Genomic DNA, 27178 nt, shown 5'->3' on the forward strand with positions numbered 1-27178 from the left:
TATTTGGAATGAACGTTTTGCATTTACATATTTTTCTTTAAAAATACTCATTCTAATTTGAAATTTAGAGTAAAGTTTGTCATAGAATTTTTTTAAAATACTGTAATTTCTTTTATCTTCTGAAATCTGGGGCCTGTCTTACAGAGACTTGCGATTGATCCACAACTATCGAAAGCCAGCAACGTCAACATCTAAAATGCATGTTTGTTCAAAATATTTTCTAGATATTTGGGTATCCATATTTCTATCCAATTTCTTGTAAATTTAGTGTGCTTTTCTTTGTTTACCGAGAACATTTTGCAAATTTCCTGATGAAAAAATAATGGTGTTGATGGATTTCTATTTACTTGAGATTGATCAGATCAATCATAACTATTTGTAAGACAGGGCCATTAATGCATATATTTGTTCAATGAGAACACTAAAAATTGTGTCTTACACCCAAATTATGTCCCCATAATTTGATGGGCTTTTTAGTTGATTGTGGCAAGTTTTTCCCTGTAAATATTTACCCTTTTAATTCTTTAGCTTTCCTAATATTCTTCTGATTTCATTGTTTTCCTCTTTATTTTTTTAGTCTGTTTCCTCACTTTCGGCTCCTGTTTGTCTAATGAAACAGCTTAAGGATAAACTTTTGACAATGTGTCTAGCTTTTAAAGTAGCATCAATTCCACCTGTCTCCTAAAACCTCAAAGAGCAGAGAGGCTTCTGCAAACATCTTTTGTTGGCACAAGTAGCGCTTCTTCTGTCTCGCCCTGGGTACCTGAGGCAGTGGCAAGGGAACATTCAGGGCTATTGTCGAAATTCCATTGCTTCCATTGTTGGGACTGTGGTTTGGGGAATTTTGGAAGACTTCCTCATCCCTCTTTCATCCATCCTCCACCCTGCTTCTTGCCTTCACAAAGCCAGGAGTTAAAGTGGGTGCAAGGTTGGCACGCATCTATCTATGAAAAGCTTCCGAGATTGGCACTGACCTTTCCTTATTAGCAGCTTGTTGGGACATTTTGAGCTCCTGTTATTGACATGAGGTGGTTTGGATATCTGTAATATTACCCCTTCCAAATGCAGCTTGGTGAGCAAGTGCTTGAAGGAAAGAGTTTTTTTCCCCTCTTTCTCTCTCAATGATAAGATCTGTGCAGAAACCAGAGGCCATTTGATCATTGAGTAGCGCTGAAGAAGTATGTGAAGAAATTGAGCGTTCGGTTTTATGATAGACAAGATGAGAGCATCTTCAGAGAGAGGAAGAGAGAAAGAGAGAGAAAAAGAAAGAGACAGAGTGGCATGGACATTAGGGAAGAGAGACATGCAGACTGGCAGATAGTGACAAAAATTGAGAGAAATTAATAATAGGCATCTCTGCGTATGCTTTGTTGTAGATGACAGATAACAGATCAGATTTTGAAGTCGGTCATTCATTTTTCTCTGTAGGAATAATACTTTCATTCTGTCGACACCAAAAAACAAAACCAGAGGATAAATGAATATCATCCAGTGCTCCCTCTGATAAGTTTGTGATAATTATGTCTGTAAAGGAATGAATGATCTTTAGCATACATGTATAGTCAATTAAAGAGCATTCTCCTTGGTAGATGCTATCGAGTTAAAAATCAAATTTTGTGTGTGATATTCCAGGTTTTGATTGTCCTTGTATATCGTGTTCATAATACTTTCATACTTGGTCAATCACATTTTCTTTTCTGTATTTAATAATAAATGTTAGTAACTCACTAACTTTCTTTCTTCATTTCTCCAGACAACTTCCCTTCCGATACCATCCAGTCTCGTCCGCTACCCAGTACACCAACCCACGCTCAATCGCCGGATATCGCTGGATGGAACTCTACTGAGGATGTCTGCGGTGGTGACGAGCATGATCCCGATCTCTTTGTGGTCCTCTACGACTTCAACGGCGGTGTCGAGAACCAGCTCACTGTCCGAAAGGGTAAAGAAACGTTGGTTCATTGCTTTACTGGGGGTGGGGGCAGGGCAGGAAGGGGTTAGAGGGAGTAGTGTGGCAGAGACAGAAGTAAAAACATCTGCAATGTTTTTCTTTTTGATATAAAACCTATTCCAAAGCATGGAAAGGGCTTTGGGATATAGTCTTTGTACGTATCTTCCTGATATCCAATTGACGTTATTTTGTATTGGCAGTTCCCGGGGGGGCCACTTCCATTGAAGAGTGGATACCATGCGCGACCATGGGGTCTCGAAAAGCACCCTAAATACGTATTTTCCATATTCTGAAAATGCACCCCTTAACAAGTATTGGCGTCTGAAACCCTACCCTTAACAAGAATTTGAAACAAAACGATACTCTTGGCAAGTATTCCCTGAAATGAACCCCTAAACAAGTACAGCGATATTTTGTTATGGGGTTATGTCACGGGTCCGTCGGTCGTCGGTTTTACCTTTTACACACCATTTGGTTTAGTCTAGTTACGGCCCCACCTTCCACACCTCGCGCAAATCGGACTCTAAACACGTAGTGTTGGGGCAAAAAGGACATCCTTTATAAAACATTTTAATTTTGTTTTATCATCCCCGCAAATTTGACCCTAATCACGTAGCTTTCCTAGCGAAATAGATACCCTTTTTTCATTATTTTTGTGTTTTTGACACCCTTATCACGTTACGTACGTAACGTGCCGTATCTTGAAAAAGACATCCTTTTTACGTGTTTTTTTGGTCGCGCATGGTATCCACTCGTCAATGTAAGTGGCCCCCCCGGGTGGCAGTTGCAATTTACTAGCATTTGAATCCAGCACTAAATATTTTAATGTAGATGTTGGATGTCATTCAGGTGAAATTTGAAGAAAAAAAACCTGTTTAATTCTTGCATGATATTGATTTAAAAAAAAAATAACCTGTGGGATATGCCTACGAATATGTATCATACATGTATATCGATGTAGATCAATTGTATCCTACTCTACTATGCCTGAAGATATACATTTATCACAAGATATTATGTGCAATGGTACATTGACATGGATGCCTGTATACAGGTTTATATTTTCTGAATCAATTTTTTTCTATCAGGACATCTTTCCCCTAAAGCAGAAACATGTTTGTGAGCAGATATTGGTTCGTTTCGAATGTAAGCAGTTAAATATAAATACCAGTTGTGATAATGATCTCAAAATGAGTTCGAACACAATCCAATAAAATTACTACCAAAGTGTTTGCATTTATGAATAAAAAATATGTGCCAAATGGCTGTGAAAGAAAATGTGTAATTGCTGAGAAATGAGCAAAATAAGCAAGGAGTTCCATCAAATGTCGGGTATTTTTCCAAGCAATATTAATGCACTGTCCCACATATATGCTTTTCTGTGTTAGTGATCATCTGAATTATCCATGATTCCACAACAAAAGGCAAAGATAAGTTCACATTAATGTACCAGATCTAGAGCTATGATAATATGGCAACAATCAACCTTGATTTTATAAATAAACTTTCTCATGAAATGATAAAATAAAAGCTGTGGACGAACCATTGAATGCGAGGCAATAAAAATCTGCGGACGAACCATTCCTTTTGAAGATGATCATGGTGCAAAAGAAAATGTTTCCAAAGCTGCATGGACAAACATATAAAACATGACTTACATGTAAATATCAAAATGAATACTCTCCACTGGACAAGACTTGTAGAGACAGTGATTTTCCGTTTCCAAAAATATTTTTTTCCGTTTCTGAAAATCTGTAATTCCGTTTCAACTTGATCTAAAAATGGAAATTCTGTTTTGTCACTGAAAATGTACACAGCAAAAACCTGAATTACTTTTTGCAGGTGAATTCCATGAATTTTTACATGAAAAGTATAACAAACAAACAGAATTTTGGTTATATTTACCGGTAAAACGGAAAATCACTGTCCCGAGACTTGTGTAGTGACCCAAGAAGAAGAAGAAAATGAATAGTGTCTTGATTTGTCTGTGCAACTTCTGATAAATCTTAAGGGACTTTGTAATGTTTATTTCTTGTTTATGACCCCAAATTTGGCATTTTGTCTCATATGTGAACACTTGAAAAAAATCTTTCTTCCATCGTTGCATTAAAGTATCTGGGGCCTGTTTCATAAACGACTTACAACTGTTGTAACTTTGCCATAATGGTAACTACCATGGTAACAGGACTCGGCAGCCAATCAAAATCAAGTTTACCATGGTAGTTGCCATAATGGCAAAGTTACAACAGTTGCAAGTCCTTTAATATGAAACGGGCCCCTGAACAAGGCTTTGCAGTAGCTACATGTAATGTATACTCTCTGTAACAAAAATCTCATTTTGGCATTTGTACAACAATTGCCTCTTTCCCCTGGGTTATGTTGCATCTTTATTGATCGTTCATTTATTTGTGTAATTTGATTTTGCGAGATAAGCAATTTTGGTTTTAGAAAACCTGTCAATCAGATTGCTTTGTCACTTGTTCCTGATCATCAGTCACTGTTGACTGCAAAATATTACATTTAACAATCCGAATAACATTTCATGTGGGTTATGTGGTATCAATACTTTGTATACACTTCTCCAGTGAACCTGTAAAAATTGTTTTTAATTGTATTTCTATTTATTTTATTTGTAGTTTCATTTATACAGGGTGGCATTGTCAGTTTCAAAACTGCTTTCCACAACGTCCCTGTCATGATATACAATCTGTTATAATTAATATAATTGAATCAGTAATGTGTACATAATCAATAGCACAAATTAAATATTCACTTATATACATATCTATGAAATGTAGAACCCAAAAGAAATATAAAAAAAAAGACTAATGAAAAAATATATACAGGTAAAATATAAACAATGAATCAATTGGTTTCACAATAAATGAAACCCTAAAAAAAAAAAAAAAAAAAAAGAAATTGAAAAAAGTAAACAAATCATATGAAGTTCGTCCTAATTAATTTCCATACCATATTGCTGGTTTCCTTTCGTTGAATCTTGTTGTTTACCACTTATTTCTTTTGGGGGGCAGGTGCTTGGGGGAGGGGGGGGGGGGAAGGTCGGGGGTCCAAAAGGACAAAATAAAAGAAGATTAAAACAGTGAATGATTCAGCTAATGAAGCAGTGATACCATGGCAACAGGGTTCATCAGTCAATCGCAATCTTGGTTTCCTTGGTAGTTTAATAATGCCAAAGTTTATGAATTGTGGCCCTGCTGCTAGGGGGTATGATTGTAGTGCTTGTCCTATGCATCAGGTAAAAAAAAATAGCTAGGGGCAATTGGGCCCCCAAAATGCTCAAATGAGCCCTGGAAACTAAAAAAAAATGAGCGATGAAAATCTCCATTCATTGCAATGTTAAATCTTGATCTAATGTTGTAGATTTAGACAGTAAGTTGTGAAAAGTAGCCCCTGAAAATTGAAATGAATTGAAATGATTTTATTTCATTCTTCATAAAAACACATACCCTGTATAAAAGTCAATACATACATGTACAAGTAAAAACAATGATGAACATGTAAATACATGTACATGGTTATAGAAAAATAACATAAGAGAACAACAAAGAAAACAAATCATGTCGAATAAGGGATCAACGAAAAAAGAGCAATTTGCCTTGTTGAGCGTTGACCCCAAAATAAATACATGATAGTAAGAAGGGGGGAGGGGGAAAAAAATGAAAAAGTCAAAGTCGTGGTAAACATACATGTATCATATTAGGTTACTGAGTATAAGTTTAATAAAAACAATTGAAAGGAACGTTTAAAGCTGTTAACAGAAAGTTGGTCCGATTTTGCAGATTTAGGCAGTAACTTGTGAAAAGTAGCCCCCGAAAATGAAAAAAAAAATACTGTATAAAATGTGCAGGTGGTCAGATATTTTCTTGATATGCCATTGACCAATATATTATTCAATACCAGTGTCCTCTCTGATCGGTAATCAGTATGAAATTTTATATCTTTCCAGGTGATCATGTCCGTATCCTCGGCTACAACAAGGGTGGAGAGTGGTGCGAGGCCAAGAAACTCAAGAACGGCAAGACGGGCTGGGTGCCCGTGACATACGTCACCCCTTTCAACAGCCTCGAGAAGCACTCCTGGTACCACGGTCCCATCTCTCGCAATGCGGCGGAATATCTCCTCAGCAGCGGTATCGATGGCAGCTTCCTGGTTCGGGACAGTGAAAGCAGCCCCGGTCATAGGTCAATATCCCTCCGCTTCGATGGCCGGGTGTACCACTATAGAATTAGCAGTGGGTCGGATGGAAAGGTTTGTATGAATATTGTTTTTAAAAGAAATACATCAACCTTGCCTTCGTAAACCAATCTAGTAGGCTTAAATGTGTATAAACAAGAAAGCTACCCATTTCGTGCATGTTTTAAGACTGAACGCAAGAAAGCAACGCCGGAAGAAAAAGACTTACTAGTAAATCAAACATGGTCTAGCTCATTCTTTCCTTGCTTCCCATATTTGCTTCTCTAATTTCTTGGCCATATATTGAAAAAAAAAATGATATCACAAGTGGTTATTTTTAGACAAGTCTTCATGACAGTTATTCAACCAACAGCATATATTGGGATATCTCTTTCAAGATTTTATAGTTAAGAGATGAATAAGAAAATGTAGCAATAAGCCTCCACCATTATTTATAAATTCTAAAGATCATCATACTCATGACTTAGCAGCACCTACATACATGTGCATATAAAATTCTTCACATGTGATTTTCAGATTAATGAGATGGCACTGATGGAAGTGAGTGAGGTCAAATTTCAGAAAAACAAGATATTAGAAGGATGATTTGCCAGTAATTGGTTCATTGACCTCGTGATTGTGACAGATTAGTTGCATGAGTGACTTTAAGTTTGGATTGGATTGAGCTGCAATGCAGTATTAACCTGTGGTTTATCTTGTAATGAGGATTTGGGTAATGAATCTATTGTCGAGGCCTAATACTCATATCCAGAATTTGAAAGAAGGAACTGATTTTATGGATGCCAGTTGTCATGTTTTGTTTTGTTTTTTTACCAAAGTTTTTATTTACTGATACCATGGTTTGATTTTAAGGTTTTAGGCATCAAAAGTAGGGACAATGATTTTCCGTTTCTAAAAATTGCCTTTTCCATTTCAGAAAATCTTAAATTCCATTTCAGCATGTCTGAAACCGGAAATTCCGTTTCCCCATAGACTTTGTGTACATGAAAAAGTGACAAATCCATTTACAAAGAAAATCAATATGCAATGAGTAACGATGTCAAAATGCTCGCGCTGGTCAAAATTTGTATCTGCCACTGTACTAATAACGCTTTAAAATCGATTTTAATCAAAGAGATTCGAGTACTAAAACTATTTAAAGAAACATAATCAACATGAATACATCCTCACCTTTCACATTATTAGCATTATTTTATGGTTAAATGGGATTTTATCGCTGATTTTGGGACTTTTTGGACATCGTTTTGAGCAGTCAACGACTTTCGCCTATCCGCCATTTTTAATTTGATGAATATAGCGCGATCATGATTATGACCGAACGCAGAGGGCAGCAACACACGGCCGTGTTTCTGCCTTTATGCAGATATGAGTGTAAATTAATTTCGATACAATCGAGCGATGGAGGGGCTCGAGTGCAGTTATAGTGGATTGGGGTTGTTGTAGCGAAGGAAGATCGTGTTGTTACCAGATGATATTTGCATTTCGTTGAGGATTCGGGAGTAATTTCTGTTGCCATTCTGTGCATTTTGAGAAAAAATATGTTTTCCGTGATTTTCCGTTTGAAAAGCCACTTTCCGTTTCAAAAGGCCGATTCAGTGAATTCTGTCCGTTTTCCGCGATCGCGGAAAATCACTGTCCTTACAAAAGTATTTTCTAAATTTTTTTAAAATGCTGTGAATAAGAGAAATTATAGCAAGTTTTTGCAATTGCAACGGGGACATATTCCACAACATACAAAATCTATTGAAAATGCCTGTAAAATGACAATGGACAGCTTAAAGGTCTTTGTCAAAAATTGGTGAACCAGGACAGCAAATTGTCCTAAGATTTGGAGGTGAAGAAAAACTGCAAATACAACGTTTTTCCAGAGTCCAGGACGACACTGCTGTTTTGATTCAACAAAGACTGCTTTGTCATGAAGGGCTTTTGACAATAGATTCTCTATGTTCCAGGAAGTGTCTGTGTAGTAGTTGTGAAAACTCTTAAGTTAGAAGTAAGATAGGCAGCATGTGTCCAGACACTTTAGATAAAGGCAGAATCATTTCTTGTTTTCGTTTTTTTTTTTTAGTAGCATTGATTAGCAAAAAAGTTGTGTATTACAATACTGTCGGAATATAATCCTCAATTTTTGAAAAAGGAAACTGCTCATTTTGAGTTTTATTGATGATAATAATATTCTACTTTCATAAAGCTTACTTGATACATCGGAATGATGTCTCTAAGCACTTTACGGATGTATTTTTACCCTTGCTTGCACACAATGCATGCACTCTCTCCACTCCCTGTGGAGCATGCCAACAAGACGCATACTTTATTGTGCATTTTTATCATTTTCCCCCAGGTATTTGTCACGACAGAGAGCAAGTTCAGTACCATCGCCGAGCTGGTCCACCACCACTGCAAGCAGTCGGACGGTCTGATCACGACGCTGCGATACCCCGCGGCCAAGATGCAAAAGCCCATCATCTACGGGGTGTCGCCACTGCCAGACGAGTGGGAGATCGAGAGGACGGATATCTCGATGAAGAACAAGCTAGGAGGGGGACAGTACGGGGAGGTTTACGAGGCCATCTGGAAGAAACATAACAAGATTGTTGCAGTCAAAACACTCAGGGTTTGTTGTTGTTTTTTATTCTGTATAAAAAAACAACCCACAAACGAATATTTTCACAGTAGATATTACACCATAAATCACCTTGTCAGAGGGTGACATGACATTTCATCTGATGACAATTTCTCCAGGCTTTATTTCATCTAAGATATAGGGTTAGGGATAGGGTTGCAATAGGGTTTTATGTTAGGTTTAGAGTAGGGTATGGCGTTAAATCCAGGGTTAAAGTTGATCATTCCATTAGTGTGTGGAATTTGCAGAGCGGCATGAATCGGAATGTACGGAGCGGCCATATTTTGTTCAGAAATCAAATACGGCCCTATACTTTTTCATTATGAAATATGGCAAAGAAAAATCAGTTACATGGTCAATGGGCAGGTGTACACCACAATGTCATTGTGAATAAAAAAGCAACAAGAGATAGTTTGGAGAGGGAGACAGCCAAAACAAAGAGAATAGACTCTTTCAAGTTGTTTTTGCTTAGTTTGTTCATTGTGTGTTATGTGCAGAATATGTTCCATATGTACGTTGGCATGCAGATGTCTCAAATCAGCTGAAATGCAAACTATGTTCTTTATAATTAATATATATATATTTTTTTTACAGGAGGAGAATATGAGAGTGGATGAGTTCCTAAGAGAAGCATCCGTGATGAAAAACATCAAGCATCCGAACTTGGTTCAGTTATTAGGTAAGGCATTGATTGGAGGATCTGTCAGAAAAGCTATTCATACAGCCTGCTGCACACTGTTTTTTACTAACTTTTTAGAAATTATATTTATGTTTTATAGTTCCAAGAAGTAAAATCTTATCATTTGAAGTTCGGCCTAATGATAGGGATAATAAAATCATAATTCTGCATTGCTGCTAGCTGTGTGGTCGGAGTTCCGTCCAAGTCAGCTTCAATTTGCAGCCGTTGATGATACATGTATGACGATTTTGATTTTTTTTTTTACTCTTTAATGTAGGGAGGCTTGAAATAAATAGACTGGAATTTTTATCTCAGTATCGCAACCGATTGTGCAGTGTGCACCGCACTTTGAATTTATGCATGACTTGATGTCCCGTATGAATTTATGGTTTTAATTAATTTTTGTGAAACAATGGTCCAAGGCAGAATGTAATTGACGGTAATAATAAAAATGCCCCCCCCCAAAAAAAAAAATATATATATAAAATGAATAAATAGATTTAAAAAAATAACAAATAAATAAATAAATGAATGAATAAATAAATAAATAAATAAATGAAAAATAGAATAAAATAAATAACTTAAAAATAATTGAATGAATGTATGAATATTTATAAAAATAAAAAAGTAACAAACCAAAATAAAAAATGATTATAAAATCAACATCAACAGGAACAAGCATTAGTAAAACTTTTACAAAATTGACTTGACCTTGAATGTAATGTGTACAGGTAAAATAGGTGTATCATGCCATTAGTAGTAGTTAGGCCCATTGCCAAAAGCCTGCCAGTCAATGTCGGTATGTCTCTGAAAGGAAATGTCTGTTTGAAACCACACTACACGTGACCGCCTGTTTATGATTTCTTAACCTTGATCACAAAGATCACAAAGGCAATCAAGAAATAAAGCAATGTCCAGTACTTTCAAAGTGCCTTCATAGAGACATTGCAGTGTAATTAGCACTCTGTAAAAGTGGAATGCCGCTCTTAGTATTATTGTCGTAATGAAATATCTCATTAAGTACTTAAAGAGACAATATTTTGGTCTTGTGAGGCCATCAGGGCAACATAACATTTTTTTTAGGCCTGCTGTGTCTCTATAAAAGTACTTGGAGACATTATCACTGTGTAATGTTCTTGTTATTATAATAATATGTCTCTATGAAAGCACTTACATGTAGAGACATTATCACAGTGTGTTTACTGTTCTGTAAAAGTAGAAATGTTCTTCCTCTCTTCCTCTTTATTATAATGATATGTCTTTATAGCAGCACATACATGTAGAGGCATTATCAGTGTATTAAGCACTTTATAGAAGTGGAATGTTCTTCTTTATATTATAATAATAATATGTCTCTTTGCACTAAAGAGACATGTATTTAGCGCTCTACAAAATATTATCTATGTTATTCTATCTATAAAAAGATGTACGTGCAAAAAGTAATCCCATTGCGTCGGAATTCATAATGTACGGCAATATGTGTAAATACTTTTAAGAACGATGACATCACTAGATGTAGCGAGTAGTCTTTTGCTCTCTATACCCCTATGAATGTTATAAAATCTACTGAATCCTATATCATCAAATGAACATAATTCGCAAGGATAGCAATAATTTTTCTTATAACATGTTTGCATACCTTTTGTGTCTGTACATATTGTTTATTCCTGTATTATATCTTGTTTATTTCTTGCCAATTATTATGATCTTTGTTGCTTTTTTGTTAACAGGGCCACAAGGAAGACCACCAAGTTGGTGATATGTGCCACCCTGTATAAATATTAGAAATGACTAGATAAATAAATAAATAAATGAATGAATGAATGATTGAATGAATGAATGAATGAATGAATAAATAAATAAATAGATGAACAAACAAATATGTAAACAAACAAATAAATAAACAAACAAATATATAAACAAACAAATAAATAAATGAATAAATAAATAAATAAAATGAATAAGTAAATGAATAAATAAATAGATAAATAAATTAATTAATCAATAATTAAATGTATCTATATTGTATTCTTTATACTAGGTGTATGCACGAGAGAGCCCCCGTTCTACATCGTGACGGAATTCATGCCCTATGGTAACCTCTTGGAGTACTTGAGAGATAACGATGAGACTTCGCTGCCTGCTGTCACGTTGCTTTACATGGCGACACAAGTTGCGTTTGGCATGAGCTACTTGGAGAAAAATAGTTTCATCCATAGGTTAGTGTGTGTTTTTTTTTTTTTTTTCTTTCTTTTTGCCATGACCGTGACTTTCTTTAGCCATGATTACTGAAACAGTTGTTTCCTCTTAAATAGCCAGGAGGCTCATAGAGAGTAAAAATCATTTACTAACGTATGCTTACTCTCCACGGAGCCAGGGATTCCATCCCATTCATCTGCGTATACCGCCGAAAAACATGAAACTTTCGCCCCCGAGATTTCTACTTTCCTTCTAAAAGATCTAGCGTCCGTAACGTTGGCAAAGAACAATGAGAAACATAATGGCGGCGTAAACATCGGGCAAGTCTCCCTTGTCTTTTCATAATATTTTTCTCATTTTTTGATGAATTCTTGTTCCAAAAATGAAATCGATGTCGGAAATGAAGTTGTATCACATTTACATGATTTAGAGCTAGATCTTTTAGAAGGAAAGTAGAAATCTTGGGGGCGAAAGTTTCAGGTTTTTTGGTGGTACACGCAGATAAATGGGGTGGAATCCCTGGCTCTGTGGAGAGTAAGCATATGTTAGTAAATGATTTTTACTCTCTAGGAGCACCCTGGCTACTCTTAAAGGGGTTGTTCAACTTCATTCAGGATCTAAAAATGTATTTTTTTTTCTCTTGCAGCTAACACTGTTATCATACATATAGTTACAAACCTATAAGTCAGACAGGAATCACATATAAGCTAATCAGTCACGCAAGTGATGCGATAATGATGACTGAAGTACAGTCATAAGCAAAACACTGTAGTTAAAAGTTAAAGCTGTAGGCTGTGCAGGGAAAATAATCACTTTTGTACTTTATATTGCAAATATATGACCTACCACCCCAAAACCACCAGTAAGTCGTCAGGTAAGGTTCTTTGTAAGTAGCCAAATTAGTAAATTGGTCATAAAAAATTATAAAATAGCTTATCTGAAAGAAAAATTCTTCTTCTTCATACCGTGAAAATTTGAAGTCATGAAGTTGAATAAAAGAAAAGATACAAGAGTGTTTTGGACACTACTTTTTTTGACACATCTTTTTCGGACTGCTTGGAAGTTTCACTGAGATTACACAGTATGCACATCTCATGCTTGAGTGATCCCCAAACTTCAAACCTTGTTTTCTCCTTATTTTTTAAGCTCTTGCTTTATTTCCTCTGCATTCAAACAAGTACTTGTAATGGTTATTGTTGGTCAATTTTAACATATTATATATCATTTTAAAGCTTAGGAAGTGAATTTTCAAGCTCAATAAAAAACTCAATATTCATTTTGGTTGATTAATTGTTGGTTTTGGGGTTGCAGGTCACATATGATGATGCTTTTAGAATAGAATGTTAATGGTTTCCTCTTAAAACATTGTATACATAGATGGCATGTAGAGCCCGTGAGAAAGGTGCCATGTATATGGGTATGTCATCTGCCAATTGAAACTAACGAGTTGTCAAAATTTAATTTTGAGATTTTCTTTGAACTTGAAAGGCATTTCCTAAGCTTTAAAATGGTAATTTACTCGTCAAAATTGATCAGCAATAATCGACTCAAGTACTTGATCCGATGCATAAGAAATTCAGCGAGAGCTTCAAAAAATGAGAAGATAAGGTTTGAAGTATGGGGTTCATGATCACTCCAACATGAGATGTGTAATCTGTGTAATTCCTTTGATACTTCTAAGCAGTCAACAAAGAAGGGTCAAAGAAACTCCTGTTTCTTCTTTTTTTACTCAACTTTAAAAAACTTCAGAATTTTGACAGTACAAAGAAGAATAACTACTCTTGCAGATAAGCCAATATTTGTTTTACTTCATGAATACTAAATTAATATTTCAGCTCTTAACGGAGAACCTTCCCTGGCAACTTATTGTTTACTTTGGGGTGGCTGCCTCACTCTCTCTTGGGCGGGAGCCTCTCCATGCAAAGGCAAAAAAGGGAGACCCAGGAGAACATTTGTTGATCCCTCTACAAACAGATTTTGGTCTCTGTGAAGTACAAGAAATGATCAATTCAATGAAGAATGGAAGCTGCTGGAAAGAACTTGTCCATGGATTTCGGGAATACTACCCGACTTATTTAATTGGCTAACTCCCTCTTGACCGGGATTGTTATAATGATATGTGAAAGCAAATACAAAGAAACAATTTGATGAGGATATTGGGAATACTACATGTACCTGACTTATTTGATTGATCAACTCTCTTGTCAATGATATGAGAAAGAAATTACAAAGAAACAATTTGATGTGTTTTTTTACCCCATAACAGAGATTTAGCAGCAAGGAACTGCCTATTGGGTGAGCACCACCTACTCAAAGTAGCAGACTTTGGTCTCGCCAGGATGGTCCAGGGGGAGATCTACACGGCTCAGGCCGGTGCCAAGTTCCCCATCAAGTGGACCGCTCCAGAGAGTCTGGCCTACTACAAGTTCTCAAGCAAGTCCGACGTATGGGGTATGTGCCTCCCTCAAGATTTGCTTTTTTATATTCACTGACCATGATAACTTGCAAAGGTGTAAGGTGTACTCTTTGTATGTGGTTGAACCAATTCCACCAGCTTCAAGCAAGTTGCAATAATGATAAATTGTTGACTCTCATACAACATCCAATATTTTTACCCCCCCCCCCCATCCCCAGCATTTGGTACAGGAATTTGCAAGCTGCATTCCTGTACCCACACCCTACATGAGGTTTTAACGCTGAGCCCTCATTACCATATATACTGTATGTAGGAATAGTGTCTAATGGATTTTATAAGCAATAATACCACTTTGGGATCCTTGTATAGGAATTTACAAGGTATGTTCTTTTACTCCTACAGTAGATTTAACATGTAATTGGTATACACCCTCGGTATATAATAATGTTAAAGGACAAGTCCACCCCAACAAAAAGTTGATTTGATTAAAAAGAGAAAATCCAACAAGCATAACACTGAAAATTTCATCAAAATCGGATGTAAAACAACAGTTATATGCACATCCTTCTCGATATGCAAATGAGGAGACTAATGATGTCATTCACTCACTATTTCTTTTGTATTTTATTATATAAAATGTTCTAATTTTCTCCTCACTATCCTGTGAAACAAAGTTTTATTTCTCCCTGGACATGTGGAATTACCATTGTTAAACATTTTATGGTTCAGTCAAGTTGGTCCTTGTTGTCAAATCTGTAAATATTGAAATATTGTATAATTCAAACAATAAAAAACGAAAGAAATAGTGAATGAGTGACATCATCGATTCTCTCATTTGCATGTGACTAAATCGTGCATGTAATTATTTTATGAAAAATAAGCGAAATTTTAAAATGTCATAACTTTCTTATTTTACATCCGATTTTGATAAAATCTTCAGCATTATGCTTGTCTGATTTTTCTTTATTGATTCAAATCAACATTTTCTGAGGTGGACTTGACCTTTCATACTAGTATCTACATTGCTAAAGTGCACATACCCATTCTAAGGAATGCATAAGGTGCCTTACAATGGAACATAATACACAGCAAGGTAGTAAAAAAAAATGGTGCATGCATAAAAAATTATAAAGCACTTTTAGGGAGAGGGAGTTATAAGAAAGGATTTCAAATTTCTTCTGAATGACTAACTGAGTGGGGAAGGGAGCTCCAGAGACGGGGTGTGGCAGCAAAGAATGCTCTATCAACCCCATGTCCTTTTGATCTACATGTAGATACTTTTAATTTGATGGAATTAGTTGAGCGAAGACCAGTACGTGAGGTAGGAAGTAATACATTGCAAAGTGTTTTTTCAGTCTGGTTTGGAAGACCACTTAAGATCGCTTTCAAGGTTGCTTCGATCATCCCCATTACATGTTAAACTAGTTTTCACTTAACTGGTTTCTTCTAACCTAGTTTACAAACACAGATGCGAACGGGGTCTTAGACTTTTGTCTTTCAATCTGAGGGACGTGGGTTTGATTCCCAGCCATGGCATGTTTTCCTTCAGCCAGAAGTTTACCCACATTGCGCTGCAGTCGACCCTGGTGAGGTGTATGGGTACCCAGTAGGAAGAAATTCTTTGAATGTTTGATCGCCTACATGTACATGTATATGGCAGCTCGGCTACAGCTGGGGTAATGAAATGTTACCAAATGTTAAGCGCAGAAGAGTATATTAATATAGTAGCTGCGCTATATAAATGGTCCAAATTATTTATTATTATTATTCCCTCACAGCCTTTGGGATCCTGCTCTGGGAGATTGCAACGTACGGATGTTCCCCGTACCCTGGGGTGGATCTCCAGCACGTCTACGGCAAACTTGAGCAGGGTTACAGGATGGAGAGACCAGAAGGCTGCCCGACAGACGTCTACAAGCTCATGCTCAAGTGCTGGGAGTGGAGGCCCACCGAGAGGCCCTCGTTCACTGTGAGTTTGTGTTGACTGTGGTGTCTCAGAGTTGTCATATTTCAGATAGTGAACAGACCTGGGGGCTGTTTCACAAAGCTGTTCTTAAGTGAAGAGCGACTTTAGGAACATCTGATGATCCTCTCTTGTGGTAAATGACATTCACCATTAAATGTTCATTGCTGATTATTCAGGGCGCAAGAAAGGTTCACCAGTCAATCTTAAAGTTGCTCTTAACTTTTCATTTTTGTTGTTGTGGGGGTCAAAGGTCACTGCTCATTAAATATGCGAGTTGGTTTCCACATGATAACTTTGGAAATATTCACCAGATATTAAAAATCTTTGGTGTCTGGGTAGATGACACCAAAATACAGTCAGGTCACATCAAATGACCTGACTGTCATATCTTCTGTCAGAGATTATTATGGAAAGGGTGAGTCTCTAGGTCAAAGGTCTAAATTTGTTCATTATATATATGCATATTGGTTTCTGCACGATATTAAGTTCAATCATATTTAATGAATTTCTGATCACGTTAAGCGGGGGCATCTGTGTCCTTTGGACACATCAAATTTCTAGTTATTTTAAAATATCTTTGCTCTTTCAGGAAATTCATGAGGAGATGAACAACATGTTCCAGAACAGCAGTATCAGCGAAGAGGTGGAGAAGTCCCTTCACAGACGTGGCAAGGATCCACCTACCCTCCCGGCTAAGAAGAAGAGCATCAGGCGAGGGCAGCAGACTAATGAGAACGAGCCTCCGAGAGGCAAGGAAGCTCACACGATTGTCGATACAGGTGACTCAATATTTCCCATGGTGAAATCTTATTAACCCATCAAGTTCTACATAAATGAGCATATATTGGAGGCAAAATGGTCACTTTCAAGAGTCATTGGTCTTCTCTCAGATCAAAAACAGTTGATTTGCATTTAAAAAAAAATCTATTTATGAAGTCTGCTCCAGCTAATGAATTTTACATCGACATCTTTATGGGTGGTTATATGACAATTTTTCTGGCATCACTTGCTTCTATGTTCCTTTGAAATATCTACAATAATGCCAAATGTGCATCCCGGTGGGTGTTTCATAAAGCTGTTCGTAAGTTGCGAATGACGTTACGCACGACTGGTGACCTTTTTGGGATATATCCCTGTGTGGTGGACTTGCCACCTAAAAACATGTTCCAGTCTAGTTGTGCGTAAAGTCATGCGTAACTTGACAAACAGCTTAATGAAACACCCACCTGAAGCTCAACATAAAGGAGGAAATTCTCATATCTATAATAAACGTGTTTGAATAAATGGTTAAAAAAACCAACGAAATTTATTATTGAACCTTTTACAGAATATGCCATCCCAGGTTATTGTGGGTTTTGAGCTCAAGGGTTGCATATAGCTGCTGTGCTGATTAAACCTTACATATCAAAATTTAGATATTTTGATGACAGCTCAGAATAAGGTAGATTTTAGAGGTATAATATGAGTAGCAACATTCTTTTGCCTCTAAACAGTTCTGCACAGGTTATCAGGATAAGTTTTCAGGCAATATGAGACTGCCACCTTTGCCATATTTATAAAATGTAGCCTTTTCTATAAGCTGTACTCAAAATTGTAAAATTTTGAGATGCAAGGCTTAATCAGCCCAGACACGATATGATATTGAACCACATCCTGTTGGCCATAATGCATGATGTACCATTGACTTTAAAAAAAAATTGATCTCTTGATAGTAAAAACGTCATCGCCACCGGCATCCCCTGAGGTTTCAAGAAAGAAGCCAGCTTTCATGAAGAATCTTCGCAAGAAAGACACGCCCAAGAGAAAAGATCAGGAGCGGCGGAACAGTTTGTCAGCCGAAGATGAGCTGAAGCTTCTTTCCAGAGACCACCACATGGACCACAAGAACTCCCCAAGCCATCGGAAAGAGAACGGAGTTCCCAAAATGCTTGGTGATATCGTTGGACATGAATTGAATTGTGTACTGCCTGGGACTTCGCCTCCGGGTAATAGTGGCTCGGATGGCGTACATGACGGCTTTAACTCGGGCTTTAGCCCTCGGACAGCTCTAAGGCCGCCTGGTAGTGGATTCGGGGGAGGGGATGGGAAGAAGGCGAAGCCGTTGAGAATACCTAAAGAACCTAGAATAGAGAAAAAACCTAGTCTAGAGAATATCGCAGATGCTAATGAATCGTACCCAATCCCCAGATCGCCCTCGAGTCCAACGTTAGATCGTAGAAACAAGAACCCTGTTATAAGAGAAGGAAATGGAGAGGTGCATGGACATATGGTAGGAAAACCTGCCTTTAAACCTCTTCCTGCAAAACCTAGTAAACCGACCAACTGGCCGGAAAATGGTGGTCATGACAGTTCAAAAGAGCCACTTGGGAAAACCAAGTCGCTACCATTTTACCAAGAGCAAGGTGACCAATTGGAATCGCCGGACACGGACAATTTCAAAGACCTGCCAACGTCTCCAACGGGTCGTAGTCGAGACAAACGAAAAGACATTGTGAGACCGTCTGTCCCTCCTCCTGCCCCACCTCCTGCTAGATTAGTTAGTCCTGTTGAATCCCCAACCACCCCTAGCCCAAGGGGTTCCCCCTCGAGATCGTTCTTGAACAGTAAACCTCAGATTAAAGGGGCCAAACCCCAAATCAAAGGACCAAAGCCAATCATTACCAGCCCCAAACCTGAAATCACCATCCCTAGGTCATCGCCCAACGTGAGTCCTGGTGTCAAGTTACGGCCCGAGAAGCGTGGATCGGCAAGAAAGCGTGGCAATTCACCGATCAAGAATGATTCTGCCGGACAGGGTGGAAAGGCAGAAGTCCTACAGATGGCCGAAATGCTGTACGCTCAGACAAACATGCTCATCCAGAACGGCGAATACAGCAAATATAGCGGCGAACTTTGCACGGAGTTGGACAACTTCTTCAAGCAGTGCACCAAGCATGTAGATTCTGTCATGGTCAAGGCACGCTTCTCGTTCCGGGAAATTTTGAACTCTCTGGAGTCAAACACGACGTCGCTGAGAGTCCGTTGGTCTTCCGCTTCCAGCAGTGAACTGGAGAGAATAGTTAAGGACTTGCATACGAACGTGTCTGACATTCGCGGCATCGTTCTGCGGTAGCTCGACGGTGCAGCTCTTTGATTGGACACGGCCAGTTGCAGCTCAAGTCGATCACCTACCGATGTCATGTATGGGTGACGAATGGAAACACGGCCAGAAATGGAATTTCGTGTGAAATGTTATTTGTAGATAATTGAAATGTTACACTACTGATGCGATCATACTGCCCCTGTACTGGAAAAAAAAAATCTTGCATTTTTTTTCTCTTGACATGCTGATTAAGATTTTGATCAGGAAGTCTGCTGCTGATTTTTGATCTTACATGTATGTTGAAAAATGCTACCGACAGAACTGTGTGACATGACAACTCAAAGGTATGTGAAGTAGGTGCAAAATATGGTATGGAATTCTGCAGAGTTCATCGATTGATGTTATTATATCAGCATGTTAGTAACATTACTCACACTTAAACTGATTGTATGCCCGACACTTAATTTTTTAATCTTTCATTAGAAATATCAGAATATACCCAAAACAATGTCGGATAAAAATGTGAATGCTTTTAATAGCTGCATTATGAAAAGCCAATTGTCCTTCATATTCACAGCATGTGGTCATAAAGTCTGGTGGAAAATCCATTAGTAGGCTTAATTATACTAATGCAGATGTCGTTCAGAGTTCTTATTCTTCTAACTTTCTGCTACATTTATGTTGACCTATATGTTGATGTAGCTGGTGTTAAATTGGCCACCAATCTTCAGTGTTGGTGTTGGTGTTTGGAGTGCTTTAAAGGCTTCTGGACTGAACCCAAAGCATTGAATGAATATGTTGTCAACCTTTCAGATACAGTAATCTGTTATTCCTCTAGGCCCCTATTCCGAAGTCTTGGTCTGATTAAGGCTATGGTCTAACTGATGTCCTGGGAAGCCGAAAATGTTAAAATTTGATTAACGTTGTGTGTTCCTTACAAACTAGGCTCTTTCATCAAGCTGTAATGATGAAGAAAACTATTGTCCTGATTCCCTGAAACTTAAAAGAAAAATGATTGGAGTGACAAGTGAGCTGATAAATTGAACCAATATTTTGTATTTGTTTCAAATGGCTATCCATAATTAAACCACTAATTTAGACCAGAGTTTAGATTAAACCGACTTGACAAAAGGGGACTAATGGGGGTGTTGCAAGAAACTTGCGATCAATTGCAAGTCAATTTTCGGTCCCTAAATCAATCATATGTCTTGCAGTTAATTGCAAATGAGTGATTTATTGCTAATAATTGCTCCTTGGAACAAAAATTTAATCTGATTTGCTACAGCTAACGTTGATCTATCAGTTGTAAAATTGCAACAGAATATTTGCAATTGATCGCAAATATTTTCTTGCAACACCCCCTTAGACTTCTACCGACACCACTTGGATCTTGTAGACAACCAATTAACAAAATTTATACTAATCATTTGTGCTTATTGCTAAAAAAAAACATATAATGGCAATTCCAGCATTAGCCTCATTTCAAGTTCGGTGTCACAGCTGGTGCTTGTGTAGCATCAACTTCAACACCAATTGTGAAATCACCCATTATGTTACTTGTCAAATTGAACATGTTGGTGTTAACTCAAACAAGTTTGGGTGTTTCTAAACCGACTTAACAATACGGGCCTTAGACTTCTACAGACACCATATAATGACAAAAACCCAGCACTTGCCTCATTTCAAGTTCGGTGTCACAGCTGGTGCTTGTGTGGCATCAACTTAAACACCAACTTCAACACCAATCGTGAAATCGCCCATTATGTTACTTGTCAAATTGAAAATGTTGGTGTTAACTCAAACAAGTTTGGGTGTTTCTGATTCCAGGCCCAACACCAAATTTAGATTTGTACAGACAAATACTGATCCATTTATTGCCAAATCAACATCAAGTTACATCTATCTGAGATACAAACTCATTTCAAGTTTAGTGTTACAACTGGTACTTGCGTGACATTAACGCCTACCTATAACAGAGCTTCTATGAAAATTAGTAATGATTTTCATTATTTAGTAACGAAAATGGAGAAGAATGCTGATGGTTTCATAACAAATACAAATTTCATGTTTTGTCCTATGGTATTTCTTTGAAAATACTGATATCCTCATGAAAATACTGATTTTCAGATTTTAAAATGCTGAACTCTTCTTGTTCAGGTTGGCAGCTTTGCTATTAATAACCCATTTTGTCTGGAGTTGTGAAATTGTGCAGATGATATCATGTGGGCTGAATGTGAACGTAATGTTTCTAGTGTATCTAATCTGTTCCTGACATGGATTTTTATTATTATTATTTATTTGGCCACAAAAAACATACAATAATTGTACAATGTAAATACAAAAATAAACTTGCTAAATTGGGGAAAAAATAATTTCCATGTATTGTAAATTTTAAGCACTCTTTAAAAGTCATTTCTATGCAATCATCTTTTAAAGCTTTCACTTGATTTACAGAATAAATTGAGTGTGTATATTTGGTAAGAAGCTTTGAAGGATATAAAAACACATCATTGCCTTGTAAATTAATTTTTCATTAAAATGATTAAAGCTAGAACATGAGATCAGGGCCCCCGTCTTACAACGAGTTACAGTTGATCTAATCAACCAAATACACTCTAAAAATGAAAGGTTTGAAAGGGGTAAAGCACCCAAAGGGCCTAGGAGTGAAAGTGTTTTTATTAAGGGTGGAAAACGCTGTTACTCCTCCGCCCTTTTCCACCCTTTTGGAAAGACAGCAACCTGGGGCCTGTTGCATAAAAGTTTTTACCTGAGAAAACTCTGGTAAAAGCTGAAAACTAAGGTTAGTCTGATTTCTGCCATTGACTTTTACACAGGGCAAAAACTATGGTAAAAACAACCTGAGTTTTCTCAGGTAAAAAGTTTTATGCAACGGGCTCCTGAATATCTAAAATGCATATGTCTGTCAAACATGGTTCTAAATATGAGCCCCGTCTTACAAAGAGTTGCGATTGACCCAATCAACCACAACTATGGAAAGCCAGCAAAGTCAACATGTAAAATGCAGTTTTGTTCAAAATATTTTCTTGATATAATGTATATTCATGCATTCATTGTTTCCTTGAAAATTCAGTGTTATCTTAAGCATCCATACGAACGCATATGACTGTAGTCATCATCGCAGCAAATGAACGACCGATTACATGTAGCTTGAAAATCTCGGGCGATTCCTAACTGACCTGAAGGTTTGCAATTATGATATCAGCATTAGCTGCAAGATGAAAAAAAAATGAGTGAATAATGAATGAAGTCAAGTAAGTCCTTTAATCTTTAGGAAGTTTTTTCCTGGTATACATATTCCTGTAATTTGTCCCTGCATGGTCCATGATAATTAACCTTTTTCATAGTGATATAAAAATATTTTATTGAAAAGATATTTCTTGTATTTCTCTCCTGTGCAACATTCCAAATACGCCTCTTCTTACATTGAAAAATGTAATTTTATTCTTTTTGATAAACAGCATAATATATTGATGACGATAGGCATCTATGTAGCGCCATCTATCTAGAAATATTCAAGGCTATTGCTTGTCCACACTGCAACAGACTTGTTTGGGCAAAGATTGGGCTATTCGGCTATCTTTGAACCCAGAGGAATTTGTGAAGTTGTGGTCGTCTTTGCTGGCTTTAGCTTGAGCTGCCTTCTAGCGCTAAGTTTACTAAAATTCTTTTTTTCCTTTCAATAATGTCGGGAGTGGGAAGGACATTATTTCAAAAATTCAACGCAGATGTAACAAGTGTCTTGCTCTTAGCAGACGAATTGTATTCTTTTGACCCATAAGGTGCTAAGCCCTGTTTCGTCTTGTTGCACATGGAATCGGGGGATTTTTTAAAGAGAGATAATAAAGTTCTTACATGTATTATTCAGTTTGTTTATTTTTACATCCATTAATGGGTATTCACTTTGGGTGTGGATCATAAATAAGTTGCAGTACATGTACATTACAGAAATATTGAATTTTGGAAAGTCAACTCGTTGAAAACTTTGTCCTTTAAAGTATTGTAATGCGCAGTTGAGTATATACATATAGAAATTGCGCTTTATGAATGTTCAATCATTATTATAATTATTCTGCTTGAAAGAGCAAAGTATACCTTTATCATTAATTGAGGGGTGTGGTGGGACTATAGACAAAGTATTTCTTGAAAAAAAATATGGTAAGATAATTGGCTGGAAAAGTCCACAGACTATTCGATGACTGCTATAAGGATCACTCTTTTTTATAGGCATGCTCGATATCATCTTGGAATGAATAAACAGGTTGTTTTTTTAAACCCAATGTAGAAAACAATCAAGTACAAGTTTAAAATATGTGTTTTAGGTTGCTTCAAAAGTCAAGTTGCATTTGATTGCAAATTTTTATGACAACAGGCCCCTGAATTGATATGCCTGTGTTATCATCAGCCCTTCTCCTTTGTTCTATTGACAAAGCATTACCTCCAATCAGCATCTATTTCTTTAACGCTTAAATGCTGCCAGAGTCACGAGAGTGCTCATTTCTCTGAGAAAGAAAGTATATGTGATATGCATAGAGACTGCCTATGATTCTAAGAATAAAGTTCTACCCCCTGTGACACAGAACATAGCTATCGATTGCTGGGCTCATAGTTATGATCAATTGCATTGGACAGTACGTGCAATCAATCGTCACTATAGGCACTACGTTTTGTGTAACTGGGGCTTTATATAGGGTTGTGTAAACTGCCCCGAAGCTCATCTCAAAGTAACTGTTTTATTAAAAAATGCATGCCACGATAGAGATTTTATTTCCTTTATTTCTTTTTTCCTTATTAAAGTATTTTTGTACTGACATACTTATTTCTACACACAATTCATCGATCATGAAATCACTAGGGCATTAAATTTCATGCTGTTTCTCATACACGTAAATGTACATTCACAAAATTATTAAAGTTCCTTATCTTGCTTTAAAGGGTTACCGACCCCCACGAATGTCAAATGCACAGTAGGGTTCATCTCATAGACTCATGAGCTGTAAACTAGTCTTTGATATGTGCACCTATTCATACGACAATCAAAAATATGTAATGAAGTTTTGTAGAATCTGTTTTATTTTTTGTCCCAAAAAATGATTTGGCAGCAAGATATGATCCTTCTACTCAAATTATTAAAGTTTCTCATATTTTTCATCAAGCAGGTATATACCCAGCACAGTTATATGCAAATTAGAAAGTCGATGATGTCACCCACTATTTGTTTTGTACATGTATTTCACTATATGAAATATTAAGTATTTCAGTTTTGAACATTTAACAATAAGGAAACATCCCCATGAATCAAAAAGATGCAGTATTTGCTTTCCCACATTATTCAAGGAAGATTCAACCCTGTTTCACATCATAATGAGGGGAAACAATAAGATGTTTCAAATAATGAAATACAAAAGAAATAGTGAGTGGGTGATATTTGTTCTGTCATTTGCATACCAAACAGGATGTGCCTATAACTGTTTTGAAATTAGGTGAATGCCACAACTTATTTTACATCCGATTTTGATGGAATTTCCAGCAGTATGCTAGCAGACCAAACAGTATGAATCCTGAGGAAATGCTATGAATTTTGGACTACCCTGACCTCTTGTTTCGATATGATTTTCCTTTGTAAATTTACTGCATAATCGTATTTTGAATACTGCGTTTCCCTATTTTTAGCAAAATCATCCCTCTTTACCAATTACATGGCTTGGGAGGTCTGTGCTAGATTGCTAGTTTGATTTTTCTTTTTTTTTTCATTCAAATCAACTTTCTCCTTTTTTAAAACGACAAATCATCTTTCTTGCTGGGGTGAAGTTTCCCTTTAACTTGTTCACTCCTGGGCAGAAAACATTTCCATAGGCTTTATACAGTCACCATGGGATATCCTTGTCAAAGACTTAAAATCTGACCTCCCGTATGGTTCATTTATCTGAGTGCGTTCGTGCACACTATGGATCGTTGATACAAATGTGAATTGTAGCATTAAGTAATAAATGCCGCCACATTCTGTGTTTGCTCCATTTCAGCTTGTGAATATACATGTACATGTAGTTCTTCAAACTAGTGTATATTGGGAGTTGCCCAGCAAAATGCTTCAATTCAAAAGCATTGATTTCAGAAACATGTTTAGCTTCCTTATGCGCTAAACCATCGCCATTGAACGTAGAGGGCAGTACTGCTGCGTGTTGATACGTTCGTTGGTATATACCATCTACCACAAGAAAGGATCAGCAGTTGTTCTTAAAGTTGCTCTTAACTTACAGTCAGCTTTATGAAACACCCACAAGATATAATTCCTATATGTTATATTTAGATAATTCTCTGTTTTTTTAAATTTTCTTGGTGTCTCTGATAAATGAGCTTCATTTCTTTGGAACAATCTCCCCCTACAAATTCACGATGCTAACAGTGTTAATACATTTAAAGTTATGCTTAAAACTCATCTTTTTAAATCTTAAATTGATCATATCATATGTTTTCTGGCCCATTTGATGGTATTTCTTTATTCATGATGTGGTTAGAAAGTTGTAAATTGTAATATTAGTTTTGATACATTTTGTTGTGCAAAGTAATTCTATTTCTATTTCTTTTATACTTCATTTTCCTTTCTAATAACCGCTTAGAGGCAATTTTGCGATTTGCGGTATATACAATTGTTATTATTATTATTAAATGATGATTGTTTTAACAACCCTGTCATTGTAGTATCAGCAGTGGGGTAGTCACACCAATGAAACCGGGCCCCGTCTTACAAAGAGTTACGATTGATCCAATCAACCTCAACTAAATGGAAATCCATCAATGCCATAATTTCTTTCTGTAGGAAAATTTGCACAATGTCATTTGAAAACAAGAGAAGCATCCTGGATTGTCAAAGAAAACTGAATGTATGCATATGCATCATATCTAGAAAATATTTTGAACAAACATGCATTGTAGATGTTGACGTTGCTGGCCTTCCATAGTTGTGGTCGATTGGATCAATTGTATGGGGCCCTGGGGGCCGTTTCATAAAGTTGTTCGTAAGTTAAGAGCGACTTTAAGAATGACTGGTGAACCTTTTTTACGCGCTTAACCATGGCCACTGAATGTACCATTTTCCACAAGAAAGGATCACCAGTCGTTCTTAAAGTCGCTCTTAACTTACGAACAGCTTTATGAAACACCCACCTGGCCATGTAACGACCAAAGGTAGTGAGTCATTTTGAATGACATGTAATGAATATGATGATATAATGATAACGGTATATTTACCCAGGGTAGCCACTTCAGTTCCGAAAACTGTTCCCCAGCGGGCCATTCTGTTATTATTACCCGAACTATAGCTCGGCTACCCAGGCGCTCAAACATTCAAGGAATTTCTTCCTTCCAGGGACCCATTCACCTCACCTGGGTTGAGAGCAGCACAATGTGGGTAAATTTCTTGCTGTAGGGAAATACGCCATGGCTAGGAATCGAACCCACGTCCCTCAGATTGAAAGACGAGTCATAACCACTAGACGACAACGCCCCCACCTACCATTAATTGAGACATAAATCCTCCATTTGTGACATCACTGCCACCCCAAAACCAACAAAACTTGCCCTAAATAAATTTTAAAATTTGTATTGAGCTTGAAAACTGCCCATCCTAAGCTTTAAAAGGATATATTAATGCTAAAAAAGAACCCGGGGGGCCGTTTCATAAAGCTGTTCCTAAGTTAGGAGCGACTTTAAAAAACGACTGGTGAACCTTTCTTACGCGCTAAACCATCACCAATTTATTATAACATTTACCACACAAAAGGATCACCAGTCGTTCTTAAAGTCGCTCTTAACTTACGAACAGCTTTATGAAACGGCTCCCTGCACAAGTACTTGACTGGATGTCCAATATATTTAGTTTGGGCTTCAAGAAAAAAGGAGAAATCAAAAGTTCAGGGTTCACTCAAGCGTGAGATCTGCATATTGTGTGATCTCAGTGAAACTTCCAAGGTGTAAGAATAGCTCTGTTATCTTTCAACTTCAATTTTTTGGCAATATAAAGAAGAAG

At 37.0% G+C, this 27178-nt stretch overlaps 2 protein-coding genes across 2 annotated transcripts in view; both read left to right on the forward strand.

Moving 5' to 3' along the window:
- The window catches only part of LOC135156879 (tyrosine-protein kinase ABL1-like), a 74171-nt gene extending 67900 nt beyond the window's left edge, over window positions 1-6271 (forward strand). Inside the window, exons 2-3 of the mRNA XM_064110655.1 lie at window positions 1754-1996; window positions 5919-6271. Coding sequence (XP_063966725.1) covers window positions 1754-1996; window positions 5919-6271 — 596 coding nt within the window. The remainder of the gene's footprint in view (window positions 1-1753; window positions 1997-5918) is intronic.
- LOC129277201 (tyrosine-protein kinase ABL2-like) lies at window positions 1758-22370 on the forward strand. Its single transcript, XM_064110219.1, has 9 exons — window positions 1758-1942; window positions 5919-6220; window positions 8508-8780; window positions 9384-9468; window positions 11510-11687; window positions 13934-14118; window positions 15862-16052; window positions 16639-16828; window positions 17762-22370. Exons 3-9 carry the CDS (start codon window positions 8616-8618, stop codon window positions 19159-19161), a joined length of 2394 nt encoding a protein of 797 aa, XP_063966289.1. The 5' UTR covers window positions 1758-1942; window positions 5919-6220; window positions 8508-8615; the 3' UTR covers window positions 19162-22370.
- Window positions 22371-27178: the final 4808 nt, after the last annotated feature.

Source organism: Lytechinus pictus, chromosome 15 (assembly GCF_037042905.1).
Source record: "Lytechinus pictus isolate F3 Inbred chromosome 15, Lp3.0, whole genome shotgun sequence".
NCBI lineage: Eukaryota > Metazoa > Echinodermata > Echinoidea > Temnopleuroida > Toxopneustidae > Lytechinus > Lytechinus pictus.

What these genes read in the sequence shown, in the direction of transcription:
- LOC129277201 (XM_064110219.1), top strand. Translation starts at nt 8,616, where the DNA reads ATGCAAAAGCCCATCATCTACGGGGTGTCGCCACTGCCAGACGAGTGG. An exon ending in GAACTTGGTTCAGTTATTAG is followed by an intron (nt 9,469 to 11,509) that starts GTAAGGCATTGA and finishes TCTTTATACTAG; the next exon opens with GTGTATGCACGAGAGAGCCC. An exon ending in AAGCAAGTCCGACGTATGGG is followed by an intron (nt 14,119 to 15,861) that starts GTATGTGCCTCC and finishes ATTCCCTCACAG; the next exon opens with CCTTTGGGATCCTGCTCTGG.